The 14,554-nt window shown below is 40.3% G+C and overlaps 1 protein-coding gene across 1 annotated transcript in view; it reads left to right on the top strand.

Moving 5' to 3' along the window:
- The first annotated feature begins 306 nt into the window (after positions 1 to 306).
- Positions 307 to 14,554, top strand: part of LOC107699839 (egl nine homolog 2-like) — a 29,013-nt gene continuing 14,765 nt past the window's right edge. Inside the window, exons 1-2 of the mRNA XM_016501238.1 lie at positions 307 to 533; positions 1,208 to 2,523. Of these exons, the coding sequence (XP_016356724.1) occupies positions 1,435 to 2,523 (1,089 nt within the window). The 5' untranslated portion in view covers positions 307 to 533; positions 1,208 to 1,434. The remainder of the gene's footprint in view (positions 534 to 1,207; positions 2,524 to 14,554) is intronic.

Raw genomic sequence — 14,554 nt, 5'->3', positions numbered from 1 at the left:
ATATATATATATATATAGGTTAATATATATAGACATTTGAACGAATTATTTCATACGTATGTCTACATTTTGTGTGACATTCTGATGAGCCGCTGTTGTTATTGTGGCGGTCACGGTCACGTGATGCGACGGTGCGCACGTGTAAGTGACAGAGCCGCTCATGGAGAGAGAGAAGGAGAGGGAGGGGCGCGCTGTCACACCCGGAAGCGAGTTTACTAATCCCACTATGGGTAAGACTAGGCTCGTTAATATTTATTAGGTTGCTTGATTGGACGCTTCATGAGCATGCAAAATTAATATTAATGAGATAGGCCTTGGCCATAGTAGGATGTGTAATTTCACCAGCCGCACAGTGTTTTATCAGATACGAAGCGTTCGTACTCTTTGTTCATCAAGGATTGTAGGCACAGAAATTACAGTGTTGCCTGTGAAAACGGTGTTTTAATTATTTTGTGCCATCTGGAATGGGCGAGCGGACACTGGAAATTCTTTATTATCGCTGCTGGTCTTTATAGTGGCTTTACCGTCTAAAGGTAAGTAGCTACAGTAACTTAAGCCAAAATACGGCAATATTTCTATCCTCGTAGTTAAGATTTTGGTTTAACTTTATAAACAGACAAGTAATATTACCAGTTTACCATGATGCATAGTATTATACAAATAGTCTAAATATTTAAAGCAATATGTCTTAAACTAATGGTAATTTCACCGGTTTAATTATGTTTTATTTCACGTACATCGTCATTTTTTGTTAAAATATATTTTAGAAGCTTTTGGCGTTCAAACTTTGTATATTAAAAATATATGCATCTACAAATATATTTTATTGCACACATTTTATTAATATTTTATCCACGGGCCCATCTGTTATTAATTAAATATAATTATTTTAACATTTGTCATTTTCGGTATATATAGCCTACACGTCCTTTTTTAAATTAATCGTTTTATCTTATGTTGGTTTATGACGGTCTGGACTTTGTTCTGAAGATAAATGTATTTCTTTCAGTATCAGCCAAAAGTTTAATATAATTTTATTAGCTGTTATTATTATTGTTGTTTCATTACACTACATTTAATCTATCTATATGACATTATTAAAATGATAGAGAGTATGACTGGGCAGATTTATAATGTGCGTTAGTTTTAACGTGCCTAATAATGTTTTAGTGATGTTTTTTAATAATGTTTTAACCGATGTCTTTAGACGCTCATAAACCCGTGCCCAGGAAATAAACAGCCATGGAAAATAGTTAATTCTGTTATAAACAACTAATAAACCGAAGAAAAGGACCGTTTTTATGGTGTGCTGTGAGAGTTTACTGAGGAGCTTCGTGATAACAGCGCCGCCAGGAAGGCATGAGCAGAGCCGATTCTGCAGAAAATGAAGATTGGACGTGAGCTACGTGCGCATCCAGGAGTAGACGACATGACATGGAGAGACTGCAAAACACGGACCTGTTAAATACACAGGCACGCCAGAGTATCTGTTCACCGCAAGAGAGAGTCACCAATGGCTGTTGTGAGTCTCACGCGGTGAGTACAATGGGTCTGAACGCGACCACGGCGGAGGAGCTGCTGGCAGGACATGCGTCTAGATCTGGATCCGGGATCAAGCTTTTGAAGGAGTCCAAGAGCTGCTTGCCTTTGTATAATGGTGGAGTGGTATCCCCTTCACCTACAGCAGAAGAAAGTTATCAATGTGTGCCTGCGCAGACGCACAGCGGGTGTTTACATCTAAATAGACTAGTGGAGACCCCCAATGGGGGACCCACAGCTAATGGGGACAGGCCTTTGAATAAGCCTTGTGGAGATGTGCGATTCAGACAACTCCTGCACCAGAGCAGAAAAGATGAGGAAAACCGAGACTTTGGGGCCCATGGTGGTTGTCCCACAATGGGATCTGGATCTAGCGGTTCTTCAGAAACGTCCCACGACCCTCCGTATCCTCCGCTTGAATGCAAAAGGAGGAGGCTTGAAACGGACTCCAGAACAGACTCTAGTAAAAGCACATGGGCTGTTACGCCCCTCGCAACCAATTACCAACACAAAAACAGTGGCGTTCCCAGCTCCATGTCATCCCCCGGTTGGGTCCATCACAGTGGGCACAAAGTTGCAGTGAACCATGCATCCCCTGGCCAGGCCGAGGTGCGGTCCACGCTGCCTGCGGTGGCCACCAGTGCAGGCTGGTCTCCAGAGCACATGGCTCAGCAGTACATAGTTCCTTCTATGAAGTTTTACGGCATTTGTGTCAAAGATGGCTTCCTGGGCGATCGACTGGGCAGTAAGGTTCTGGAGGAAGTGGAGACTTTAAATAACAGCGGGAAGTTCAGAGGAGGCCAGTTGGTCAGCAAAAAAAACATCCCATCTAAGAACATCCGTGGAGACCAGATAGCCTGGGTCGAAGGCAACGAGCCCGGCTGCGAGAACATTGGAAGCCTCATGGCTCACCTTGATGAGGCCGTCATGCGCAGTGCGGCCAATGGACAGCTGGGGAATTATGTCATAAATGGCCGCACCAAGGTGAGTGAGAGGCGATGAGGTGGCATATCTGTGCTTAAAAATGACAATTCTGTTTTAATTTACTCATGTGGCTCCAAAACTATAACTTTCTTTCTTCTGTGGAACATAAAAGAAGATATTTTGCGAAGCAATGGAAGTCAATGGTGTAACCAAATTGTCAAAAACATGCTTCGAAATATTCAAAAATATGCCTTCTAGCAGTATAAAGAAAGTCATACAGGTTAGAAATGACATGAGGGTGGAGAAAGTGATGACAGAATTATAGTTTTTGGGTGAAATATTGCTTTTGTTTGGACCATGTATGGTAACACTTGGAATAGCTGTCACACTTTTACTGCAGTAAACATTTCTCGGGGTAGGTTTACTTTGTGAAAGTCAATATCTGTATAGGCACAAAGAAAAAAGAAACGATTTAAAATTTCAACCATTATCGCACATGAAAATAAGATATAGTTTATTTACAAACTATATGGGGTAAGTTGTCACAATGACTATCTATAACTATAACTATAAATGGCTAACCATAAAACAGGCTTTTCAGCAAACAATGGTATGAAATGAACATCTAAAATGTGACAAAGTGCCCTGACCTTACATGCAAAACATTCTTGTTATAGGGATAGTTCACCCAAAAATGAATTTTTTTTTTTTTTTATTTACTCACCCTAAGTTGTTCCAAACCTGTATGAATTTCTCCCTTCTGCTGAACACAAAAGAAGATATTTTAAAGAATGTTGGTAACCGAACAGTTGCTGGTGGCCATTAACTTCCATAGTATTGTTTCCATACTATGGAAGTCAGTGGCTACTAGCAACTGTGGATACAAACGTTCTTCAAAATGTCTTCTGTTCAAAAGAAAAAAGAAACGCATAACGGGTTTGGAACAACATGACTCATCATCATGAGTAAATGACGACAGAATTTCCATTTAAGATCTAAAATCTTACCCGAATAGCATGGTTTTATTGTGTTGACAGGTTTATCCAACATCTGGTGCAAGTGCAAATTTTAAGACGATTTTTTTTTTTTGCTCACATGTGATCTGTTTTTCTCATGACAGTGTGAACAGCACAAATCACATGGAATCTGATCTTTTCAATTCCAATTCAATTCCGATACTAAATCCGATACAGGTCAGTTTTGCAGTGCAACTGCAGTCAGAACAGTCAAATCTGAATTCATGTGACTTTTATGTCACTCTTGATCAATATTTGTCACGATTCTGCACTCAAGGGAGTCACTTCAAAGATTTTACATACCCAAAGTTATCAAGACAGTTGCGAATGGTAGTCAGTGGAAGTACAGTAATGTGTCAAAACTCACAAGTATTACAGTGACTCTATTTGCAAGCAAAACATGAGGGCTCGTATAAAAGTTTCAAAACTCTGCTCTCTTCTGTCACATCCTTGTCTTTATTTTTCATATTGCCTGCACAAAATTTAGCTGGCTTCTGTGCCAGATCACACTATAAATAAACACATAATCGCTTACTTTTATGTCCTCCGTGTTTACTTCCGCATGACAGCTCAAGTGTTGCCAAGTCCACAGTTTTCCCGCAGAATTAGTAATTGGCAACTACTGTTGCCGCGTGTTGTTTTTCAACTCTGTGGGTTAAAGTGACCCCACTAACACGATATTTACCTCCCCAGAACACGACTGGGCTAGTTTTGGACTAGTTTTGAGAAGCAATTGGGTGGATTTTGTTGTGAAAACCTGGCAACCCTGTTTGCATTGTTCTTTTGGGCATGCGGGTCAATTCAGAACCATGATCTGTTCACACTGGAAATCTGATATTGGCCACATTTAAAACAACAATGTGAGCAGCTATACAAATGGATCTGAGCAATAATCAGAATTGAGCAGCAATAAGGCTCACCATGTGAACGTAACCTAAGTTGCGGTCACATTTACCGTTGATAATGAAATTTTGCCGGCAAAATCCAGTAATTTCAATAGGAATCAATGGAATCTGAAATTTTTTTAAGGATGAAGAAGTTCCCCACACAGGTTTCATATCAGGCTCAAGTTTTTCACGCAAATTCACTGCGTTGAAAATGACTTCTGTGTGAGTTTTACTTTGTCTATCACTACACTATTGACAGTGGACAATGGACATCTTTTGAAGTACAAAATTGAGCTGAAAATTCACGAATGTCACCTCGCCTTTATAGTTTCAGAGATCTAGCCAACATCTATGTGTGACAACTTTCCCCTTTATTCAATTTGTTAATATCAGTAGATGTTAGTTTAGCTATTACGGTACTTTAAGGCTAAAACTGGCACACACAGTCACCAGCAGACAGTGCACAACTGCATTCAGGAAGTTGCGGTTGAGTGTATCAGACAAGATATTGACTGTCTGTGTTGTGTTTCTCACTGTTACACTGTTCTCAACTACCAGTCTGAGAAATGCAGTCTTATCTGATCCCAGTTCAGTGTTTCTCTGGCTTTGAAGACTCCTCTGTCAGTCTGTCGATCTCCAGCCCATATACAAACAACATATTCTTGCTGCCACTAAAGTGCATCGCTTGCGTGTAAGGTGTGTGTGCATGCTTGTATATACAGTATGCTCATTGTGCTCGTGAGACCGTATCAGAGCTTATCAGACAAAAATCGCAAAAACAAACCCTGGATCTGAAAATGATAATTAAATTTTTTGTCAGGTTGAAATAGGAGAGTAATTGAGACTTTCTGACATCACAAACAGTTGAGAAAACAAGTTGATCAGTTAGTATGCGACTGAACATCACGGACCCGTATGCGCTCAAAGTGCCGCATCGGTCCTGTCAGCGCGCTGAAGTGTGTCAGAGGGAAACTGCCCCTATGACGCAGGTCCAGTTATTTGAGCTTGCCAGTGTCCAATGCTATGTGGTCTTCATGCTGTGGCATTTTCCACACACAAATTAAATTAGGTAGAGGAACACATGCATATTCTCAGTTCTATAGCAGCTTTTCAGGTAATTTTGAAATTATTATGAATGAATATGAAAGTCTTGTATGTACCCTAATGGTCAAAAATGTAGAATAATTAGAATTATAAAACGGATAGTTCCGGACCTTGATTCTGATTGGCTGAGCCACGTTTGAAGCTGTTGTAAATTACTCTACAAACATACACCTTTGTTTACGTTTGTGTGTTGCTTGGCAACCACTTTGTTGCAACCACAACTGATTCTGAGGAACTACATTGTTTGGTGGAAGAATACTGTTTTTATTAATATCATTACACTTTATTTGCTCTGTTTTATTTTGTGAAACCTTACTACGTATATGGAATAACCGTTTTATAAAAGCAATAAGCCCCGTGAAGCCGTGGTTTACAGTGAATTTATAACAGCTAAGGGGGTGCCTTTTTATTTTAAATGTTTTTTGTAAATGTAAAGTCTCTAATGCTCACCAAGCCTGCATTTATTTAATGCAAAATACAGTAAAATTTTAATATTGTGGAATTTTATTAAAAATAACTGTTTGCTATTTGAATATATTTTAAAATGTAATTTATCCATGTGATGCAAAGCTGAATTTTCAGCATCATTACTCCAGTCTCCAGTATCACATGATCCTTCAGAAATCATTCTGATATGCCAATCATAATTTACTGCTCAAGAAACATTTATTTTTATCAATGTTGAAAACAGCTGTGCTGATTAATAATTTTGAAGAAACCATGATACACTATCATTCAAAAGTTTGTGGTTAAAAAAATAGAAATGATTTATTTTATTCAACAAGGATGCAATAAATTAAATTAAACAAAATAATGTGACAGTAAAGACATTTATTATGTTACAAAAGTAACTGCAGTTTTTTTTTTCTTTCTATTCATAAAAAAAATTAAAATATTCCACCGCAGCAACAACGGTTTTCAAAGATTAAAATAATAAGCATAATTTTTAACAATTTAGCACTAATAATAATTGATAATAACTGAGCACCAAATCATGTGACACTGAAGACTGGAATAATGATGCTGAAAATTCAACTTTGCAGGAAAAAATATATTTTAAAACGTTAAAATAGAAAACAGTTATTTTAAATTATAATTCAGTTTTTATACTATTATACTAGTTTTACTGTAGTTTTGATCAAATGAATGCAGAGTGAGCATAAGAGACTTCTTTCAAAAACATTGATTACTGTTCGGTTTCTCGCACAAACCGATCGTTTCGTGTCTTAGGACATCAATGTGTTGTCACGAGCTGCAGGGTTTAATTTGGATTTGTCTGTGCATGTTTTTTTTACTATTACTAGTATTTTGTTACCATTGCCATGCATTATACGACTGATAGACTGCAACGGTTAAAGTTAAAAATCATCATATGTGTTCTACTGAAGAAACAAAGTCACCTACATCTTGGATGCCCTGGGGGTAAGCAGATAAACATCAAATTTTCATTTTTGGGTGAACTATCCCTTTAATCTTAAATATTCCGACTACTAGTGTAGCTTCCATGCATTATTGAGTCTCTGTATCTGAATGCACAGTAATTTGTATAGCTGCGGGAGTGTTATGAATGCAAAGCCAGACTACAGCTCAGGACAATGTAGAAATTCTTGTTGTAATCACAGCCCGTCATTGCTGTTGCCGTTAGAAACCTGATCTGGATTACCTTTTTATGAATCTCAGGATGGTGTCAGCATGTTCACTGATGCTCTTTCGTTAGAGCTCTTTTCTCCTCCCGCATGAGTCTTCTGTTCAGTGGGTCGGATCAGTCGCTGTTCTCGAATCAGCCTTAATCTGCAGTGAATACTTTTTGCTTTTACCTTACAGTATGCCACACCAGTGTAAGATTGCTGCTTGCATGTGTAAATGATCAGAGGTTTGAGAAGAAGTCAATGTTGATGTGTGACTTCACACCTGTGTTCAGTCATACATTTATGCCTGGAGGAAAAATGTCATACCGCAAACCTCGGAATGGGAACGCTATACTGTGACATTCACATGCTTTTGCAAAAGGTTGACGAGGGCTTGATATTTAGTAGTTCTGCAACTTTTGATAACCAGTTAGTTTGTTGTTTATTTTGGTTGAATAGAGTTTTTTTTTTTTTTTTGTAATAGATCCAGTGCTCTCCTTCAAACAGTGTTTTAAAGTTTTGTGGAATATATGATATAATTCAATTATTTGCGTTTGGCTTTTAGTACATAGTCTTTTAACCAATTTGGAGGATATCTCACCCGCTGAAGACGAGGTGAAACACAATCAACAGGTCCAGATCTGTGTACCTGGACTTGCTCGTGAGGGGGCTGCATAAGCTAATCAGTCCCGTCGACTCTGTTCGATCCAGCAGGAGACAGCACCAGTTGTGATGCATGCCATTTTCTACCATCCGAAAGGATGAAAGTATTCCTTCCCACCTGCTTTCTGATCTCGTTTGGCTCTGAAAATCTTGGGTGTCCTTTTGGTACATGCCACGGAAGCTTAACATGCACTTTGTCCCCTTGTTTTAGAAGAGTCAAGTCAAGTCACCTTTATTTATATAGCGCTTTATACAATACTGATTGTGTCAAAGCAGCTTTACAGTGTCAAACAGGAAAATAGTTTGTCAATAATGCAAGAAGACAATAACAAAGAGTCATTTTTCCAGCTAAAGTCATGTCATCATCCAGTTCAGCTCTATATTTATTTTAATTTTTTTGGGTGAACTATCCCTTTAATGACAAACTGGCAGCATGTTTAGTACTATAGTCTGCTGTCACAGCACGCATCTAATATATAGACCGTTTACCTTCACTTTAGACATAACCAACTGCTTATGTAAACCTTGTGTGTTTTTATTGGCACAATCAGATGCAAAAGATAACTTAGTCTAGTAATCAGGCACTGTTTGACAGGCTTTTTTGTGTTCGTGCGCCTCAGGTGTACGAGCTCAGAAAAAGCGAATGTTAGAACAGTACACAAATTAAATGTTTAAGCAGCAAGGCTTTAAAACACAATTTTTATTTTAAATGTTTGCGAATACGTGCAGTGTCCCGTGAGTGTAACTCTACCGCTGAGTTAACATTTGATGTGAATGTATGTCGTGTTGTACAGTATATTGAGACAGAGGTGCCAGAACGGCAACTGATAGAATGTGCGCTGTAGCGCGATACTATGATATTTCTTCAAAAGCAGATTGTGGAGACTTTTAATCGTCCACAATCAAAAATCGTGATATCGTACACCCCTACTTCAGGACATTTGCTATGATAGTCCATAAGGGTTAGGGCATAATGGCAGTCCCAGTTATCCGACTCAAATGGGCCCACTACATCCAATACTAGTTTTCTCCACGGCTCAGCAGGAAAAGGCACAGGCTGCAGTGGGGCAGGGTGTATTTTTGCGGTTTTGTCCGACACTTGACACAGTTGACGAGGAGATAACACGTGTGACCAAGTCATCCATCCACGGCCACCAGTATAGATCATGTAGCCACTGCTTTGTGCGTACGATGCCCTGGTTGCCCCTCATGTGCAAGCATCACTAACCTATGACGTAAGGATACAGGTGCAATGAGACGTAATCCCCTCAGGATGAAGTCGTCCGTTGCAGATAATTCATGTCTCAGTTTGTGGAATGACAGCAAGAGGGGTTCAACGTGTGAAGACTATAAACACATTTAATGTCTGTTTCATTCATACTGGACGCAAGAGGGCGCCCTCGCCAGAAACTCCACATGTGCATCACAGAAGGAATAGAACTCAGGAAATCCCTAATATGGACAAAGGCATTGCTATCGCTGTAACTGAGTAAACAGAAGATATAAACGTTTTGAATGATAAAACAAAGACAATAAACACTCGACTGCGACAATGTATAGTTTATCTGTGTTATTCAAGCCACCTTTGGTATTTTCATTATAATTAAGCATATTTATAATCAATTGCTAATCGACATAGCCTTTTTACCATATGCTTTTTACAGCATAGAACATATTTTCTGCCTCATTCTGTGATAAGAAGCCACATCAGATCACAAAAGGAAGCAGTTGTGGAGTAAAAACGTTATAGTGTTCTCTTTTGTGGACAACAGATTTAGAAACACTTCTCATTGCAAGTCATTACAAGGGAAGTTTAGCTTTAGGCATTTTAATTTAAGAATGTTTAGCTTAGCTAGCTGACGGTATCTACCTGCTGCCTGCCATCAGAGCAAGTGTAATTGCTGCAGTCACACGCTTCTCGGATGCTTTCATTTCCCGAGTTGTGCTTTTAAGTCGGAATGTGAAAACAACATGGACATTCGCGTTACTACAAAGATGTGTTGGATTTGTATTATTCGAGCTTTCCAACTTGCGTTCGTGAATTTTCTCAGTCAGGAAATTATTTTCACGTGCGGTGCAGGTGATCCTTATGTCCGTTTCGGAGAACCAGAGAACAAATATTTCAATCGATCGCTCAAGCATTTAAGTGGCACCCAAATGAGGCACCGCAGTCTGTGTTCTGATTCGGTTCTACTACATACCGGTTACATAGGTATGGCACCGGGTTTCGGTACCCAACCCTACTCGGGACAGGAGGAAGAAGCAGCTGCAAACTCTTTCTGGGTCACAGCAGTCAGCGCAGAGGTAAGCAAAGCTACTTGTTCTGGATCATTGTCTGAATCACTTTCCAGGGGTTCAGAAGGCAGCGGAAGACGAAACACACAGTCGGCAGTGAAGTTATGACAGCGCGTGATACGCATTCCTGAGCAGTCCCCCCCTTTAGTAGTAAGAAAAGTGGTTCGAGCCTGATGGTCTGTACGCAATTTGAATGTTCAACCCTGCACGTATGTCCTCCATTTCTTGACCGCCCAAACGCACAAGCGCCTCCTTTTCTACGGTCGAATATTTGCATTCGGCTGGAGTAAGTGTTTTTGACTCGAAGGCCATAGTGCTTTCAAAATTATCAGGATGTATTTGTGAGAAAACGGCCCCGAGGCCGTAATCAGACGCATCAGTCGAGATGAGTGTAGGCAGGTCAGGGTTGTAAAGGCCAAAGCAGGACTATTAACAAGTAACTCTTTGACCTCAGAGAAGCTGTTCTGTGCTTCTTCCGACCAGGAGAACTCCGCGTCCTTTCGCAAACAGGCACATAATGGCTCAACCACAGAGGTGAAATTCTGAATAAATTTACTGTACCAAGACAGCATGCGGAGGAATGAACGCAGCTTCACAGCATTTGTAGGAGCCGGGGCCTATAAAATTGCAGACAGGTGTTGTTTGTCAGGCTCGATACCCTGCACAGTAACTGTGTGGCTTAGGAACTGTAAGCTGGTCTGCCTGAAGTGACATTTTGATGCATTCATTTTTAGTCCAGAATCCTGCAGACATTGCAGAATGGCTTTCAGGGAGTGTTCGTGCTCCTCAGCAGTAAGTTGCCACGTTTGGTAGATCTTGCAATAAAATGCGCATAATTTTCTGGAATGCCGACGGAGCCGAGGCCAATCCATACATCCTAGTAGTACATCCTAGTAATCCTGAAAGCAGTTAAGTCTCTACTATCAGGGTGCAACATGACCTGATGGTACGCTCTTTGAAGATCAATAGTCGAGAATAATGTAGCCCCACTAAGTAGTGAGAGCAACTCATATGTGGTAGTTCATATGTGGCAATGGATAACTGTCAGTCATGATAGCTTTATTGGGTTCTCTAAGATCGACACAAGTGGATGCCACCCATTTTCTTTTGTGTGACAACGATCGGGGAAACCCAGGGAGACGCATCCATTTTTTCAATTACCCCTTCTTTGAGAAGGTGATCCAACTCTTTGGAAACAGCAGAGCACACAGACAGAGATAAGCGGCGCAGTTTTTGATGGACCAGAGCAACATTTCCTAAGAGCTTAACTTCGTGAACAAAACCTTTTGCGCATCCCGGTGCGCTCGGAGGTGTGGCTGGTCCTGAAAGGCACATTACAGCAGCAGAAGGAACCTGAGATCCAGTTGTAAGAAGGGGAGAAAGCAAGCGTTGACCCTCGAAGCACAGGTGTAATCCTTTTACTAGATCCATGCCCAGCAATGCAGTGCCTGAATCAATTGTGAAAAGTTTCGCGGAACATGTGGCAGTATCTCTAGACACAGTAATGGGTAAGCAACCCAATGCTGGGATCGGCGCAAATGAGTATGTGACCGGGCAAGCAATAGGTGTCTGAAGAGGCACAGAATTAAAATTGGCATCATATATTGACTTTGGCTGGAGACGGATGAGCCATTATCCACCATCAACTAAACCTCTACAGTATCAGAAGCTGTTATAGAAACAGGGCAAACAGTCTTAATTGTTGTTGATTGTCATGCATGTAAAGAACAGTACTCAGGCAGTTGGATCTCATGCACTGAACTTGTGTCAGTCGATCGACACACATGGGCAAAATGTCCCATTTTCTTGCAATTTTTAAATTTTGCACGGATAGCAGGGCAGTGTTGTGCATTGGCCAAATGTTTATCAGACCCACAGCGGTAGCATGTGAAGGAAAACAATGTTGACAGTAAAGAGCCAGAGGAAGAAGGCTTGGGGTGTTAGCGTAATACATTATGCCGCCTCCGATCCGCAGCATCATGTGACTGAGACTGTACGGCTTGCACAGATATAGACTGGTCCCCTGCGATACTCTTTGCTTGTTTACTCACAGCCTCAATCTGAGTAGCGTTTGTAATTGCCTTTGATAAGGTCAAATCAGTTTCAAAAAACAGCCTTTCACGTATGTGGTGACTTACCACATGTTCGATTAAGTGGTCCCTGATCATGTCATCTGTATTAGCGCCAAACTCACATTTGGAATCCAAGTCTCTTAAAGCTGCAACGTAATGTAGGACTGATTCACTGGGGGCTTGAGTACATTTGCGAAATGCGTGTCTCTCCGCTACTACGTTGATTTTAGGGTTAAAGGGTTACTCCACCCCAAAATGAACATTTTGTCATTAATCACTTACCTCCATGTCGTTCCAAACCCGTAAAAGCTTCGTTCATCTTCGGAACACAATTTAAGATATTTTTAGGGCTGCACGATAAATCGCATGCGATATTTAATGCGCATCTTGTCAGAAAGCCGGTTCTGTAATCAGTGGTAAATCTCCTGAAAGCCCGCACGTGATGGAGATTTACCGCAGATTACAGAAGCGGCTTTACTGATATGATGCGCGTTAAATATCGCATGCGATTTATCGTGCAGCCCTAGATATTTTGGATGAAAACCGGGAGGCTTGTGACTGTCCCATTGACTGCCAAGTAAATAACACTGTCAAGATCTAGAAAAGTATGAAAGACATTGTCAAAATAGCCCATCTGCCATCAGTGGTTCAACCTGAATTTTATGAAGTGACGAGAATACTTTTTGTAAATAACAATGCAAAAGAAATGCAAAGAAAACAAAAATAACGACTTTATTCAACAATTCGTCCATTTTGGAGAGTATCCACTGAACGTAAACTGCGTATACTGTTCTACTTGTCTGTGTCAGCCGCACCACACGGATATGTTTTCTACATTTATTTACGCTTTGATTTGAATGAAAACAGCGTATCCGTGTGGTGCGGCTGACACAGAACAGTACAGATACTCTCCAAAATGGCGCTACGGTGGCGCGGAGGAGACGAATTGTTGAATAAAGTCGTTATTTTTGTTTTCTTTGCGTACAAAAAGTATTCTCGTCGCTTCATGAAATTCAGATTGAACCACTGATGGCAGATGGACTATTTTGACGATGTCTTTCATACTTTTCTGGGCCTTGACAGTGTTATTTACTTGGCAGTCAATGGGACAGTCACAAGCCTCCTGGTTTTCTTCCAAAATATTTTAAATTGTGTTCCGAAGACGAACTAAGCTTTTATGGGTTTGGAACGGCATGGAGGTAAGTGATTAATGACAACATTTTCATTTTGGGGTGGAGTAACCCTTTAAAATCTGTAAGACCGCAATCTCCGAGTCCAGTGTGTCACCTGTGTCGGGAAGAGTTTAGAAAATTCATTGTCCCTCAGTTCCAAGGCAGTAAAGTAGAAGAGCTCTTTTCCTCACCTCGGTCCACTCATCACCGGATGCATTAATCACTAGTAGATAGTTGCAGAACATTTTCTCCCATGGCTCTCCTGGGCATGGGAGGAAGGGGCTTGGAAATTTAGTGTTTACCGTAGACATCCTTTGTCAATTCTGTGTGCAGGCGTTCAGCATCATCGTTGCCAATTTTGTTATGTCTTATACAGACGAAATTAGACACAGGGAAGTACGATACAACTCCAATGATTCTCTTTAATATTCACATGTAACAGCACAACCAAACACATGCTTCTTCCAACACTTCTTCACTTTCCCCCACTACTCTTCTCTCCTTCTTACTTCCACCCCGCAGCGACACCTAGTGTCAACAAAATAATATGGTGGAAAAGCTGAATTTTCAGCAGCCATTATATAAATGTCTTTGTCACTGCTGATTAATGTGTCCTTGCTGAATAAAATTATTAATTTCTTAAGAAAAAAAAAATCTTACTGACCCCAAACTTTTGAACGGTTGCGTAAATAGACCAACCTTTTTCCAGCATGTTATTCCACATTGTCAAATGCGTTCCTTCAAGAATATAAAACTAAATCTGTAAATATATAGTGTACATTTTTTACAAGTAATGTGTAAACTATAAGCACAGGGCCGTCTAATCAATGAGGGTGTTTACAGTCTTGCAGTATTTATGCTCAGTAACTTATATTATTATAAAGTCTCTTATATTATATACATTATTCAAGGTTACATAAATGCCTTAAAGGGGTGGTTCATTGCGATTTCACTTTTTTAACGTTAGTTAGTGTGTAATGTCGCAAAGTTACGAAGCTGAAAATTCAATGCAAACAGAGATATCGTCTTTTAAAATTCTGGCAGTTTAATGCCTACAAAAATGGCTGGTAGGGACTACAACAAGTTACTTCCCGGCGTCCCCCTGCTCTGCACACGCTCTGCATCTCTCTCTCTCTCTCTCTCTCTCTCTCTCTCTCATTCAGCTCAATGAACTGTTCCAATTATACACTTATTTTCACGTAGTTACGAGAAGCGTTAAACATGGACGCGTGTGCAGTTGCCGTACTGTATTAA

Source organism: Sinocyclocheilus anshuiensis, unplaced genomic scaffold, assembly GCF_001515605.1.
Source record: "Sinocyclocheilus anshuiensis isolate Anshui unplaced genomic scaffold, SAMN03320099.WGS_v1.1 scaffold194, whole genome shotgun sequence".
Taxonomy (NCBI): Eukaryota; Metazoa; Chordata; class Actinopteri; order Cypriniformes; family Cyprinidae; genus Sinocyclocheilus; species Sinocyclocheilus anshuiensis.
This window is presented reverse-complemented; position numbering and strand designations above follow the sequence as displayed.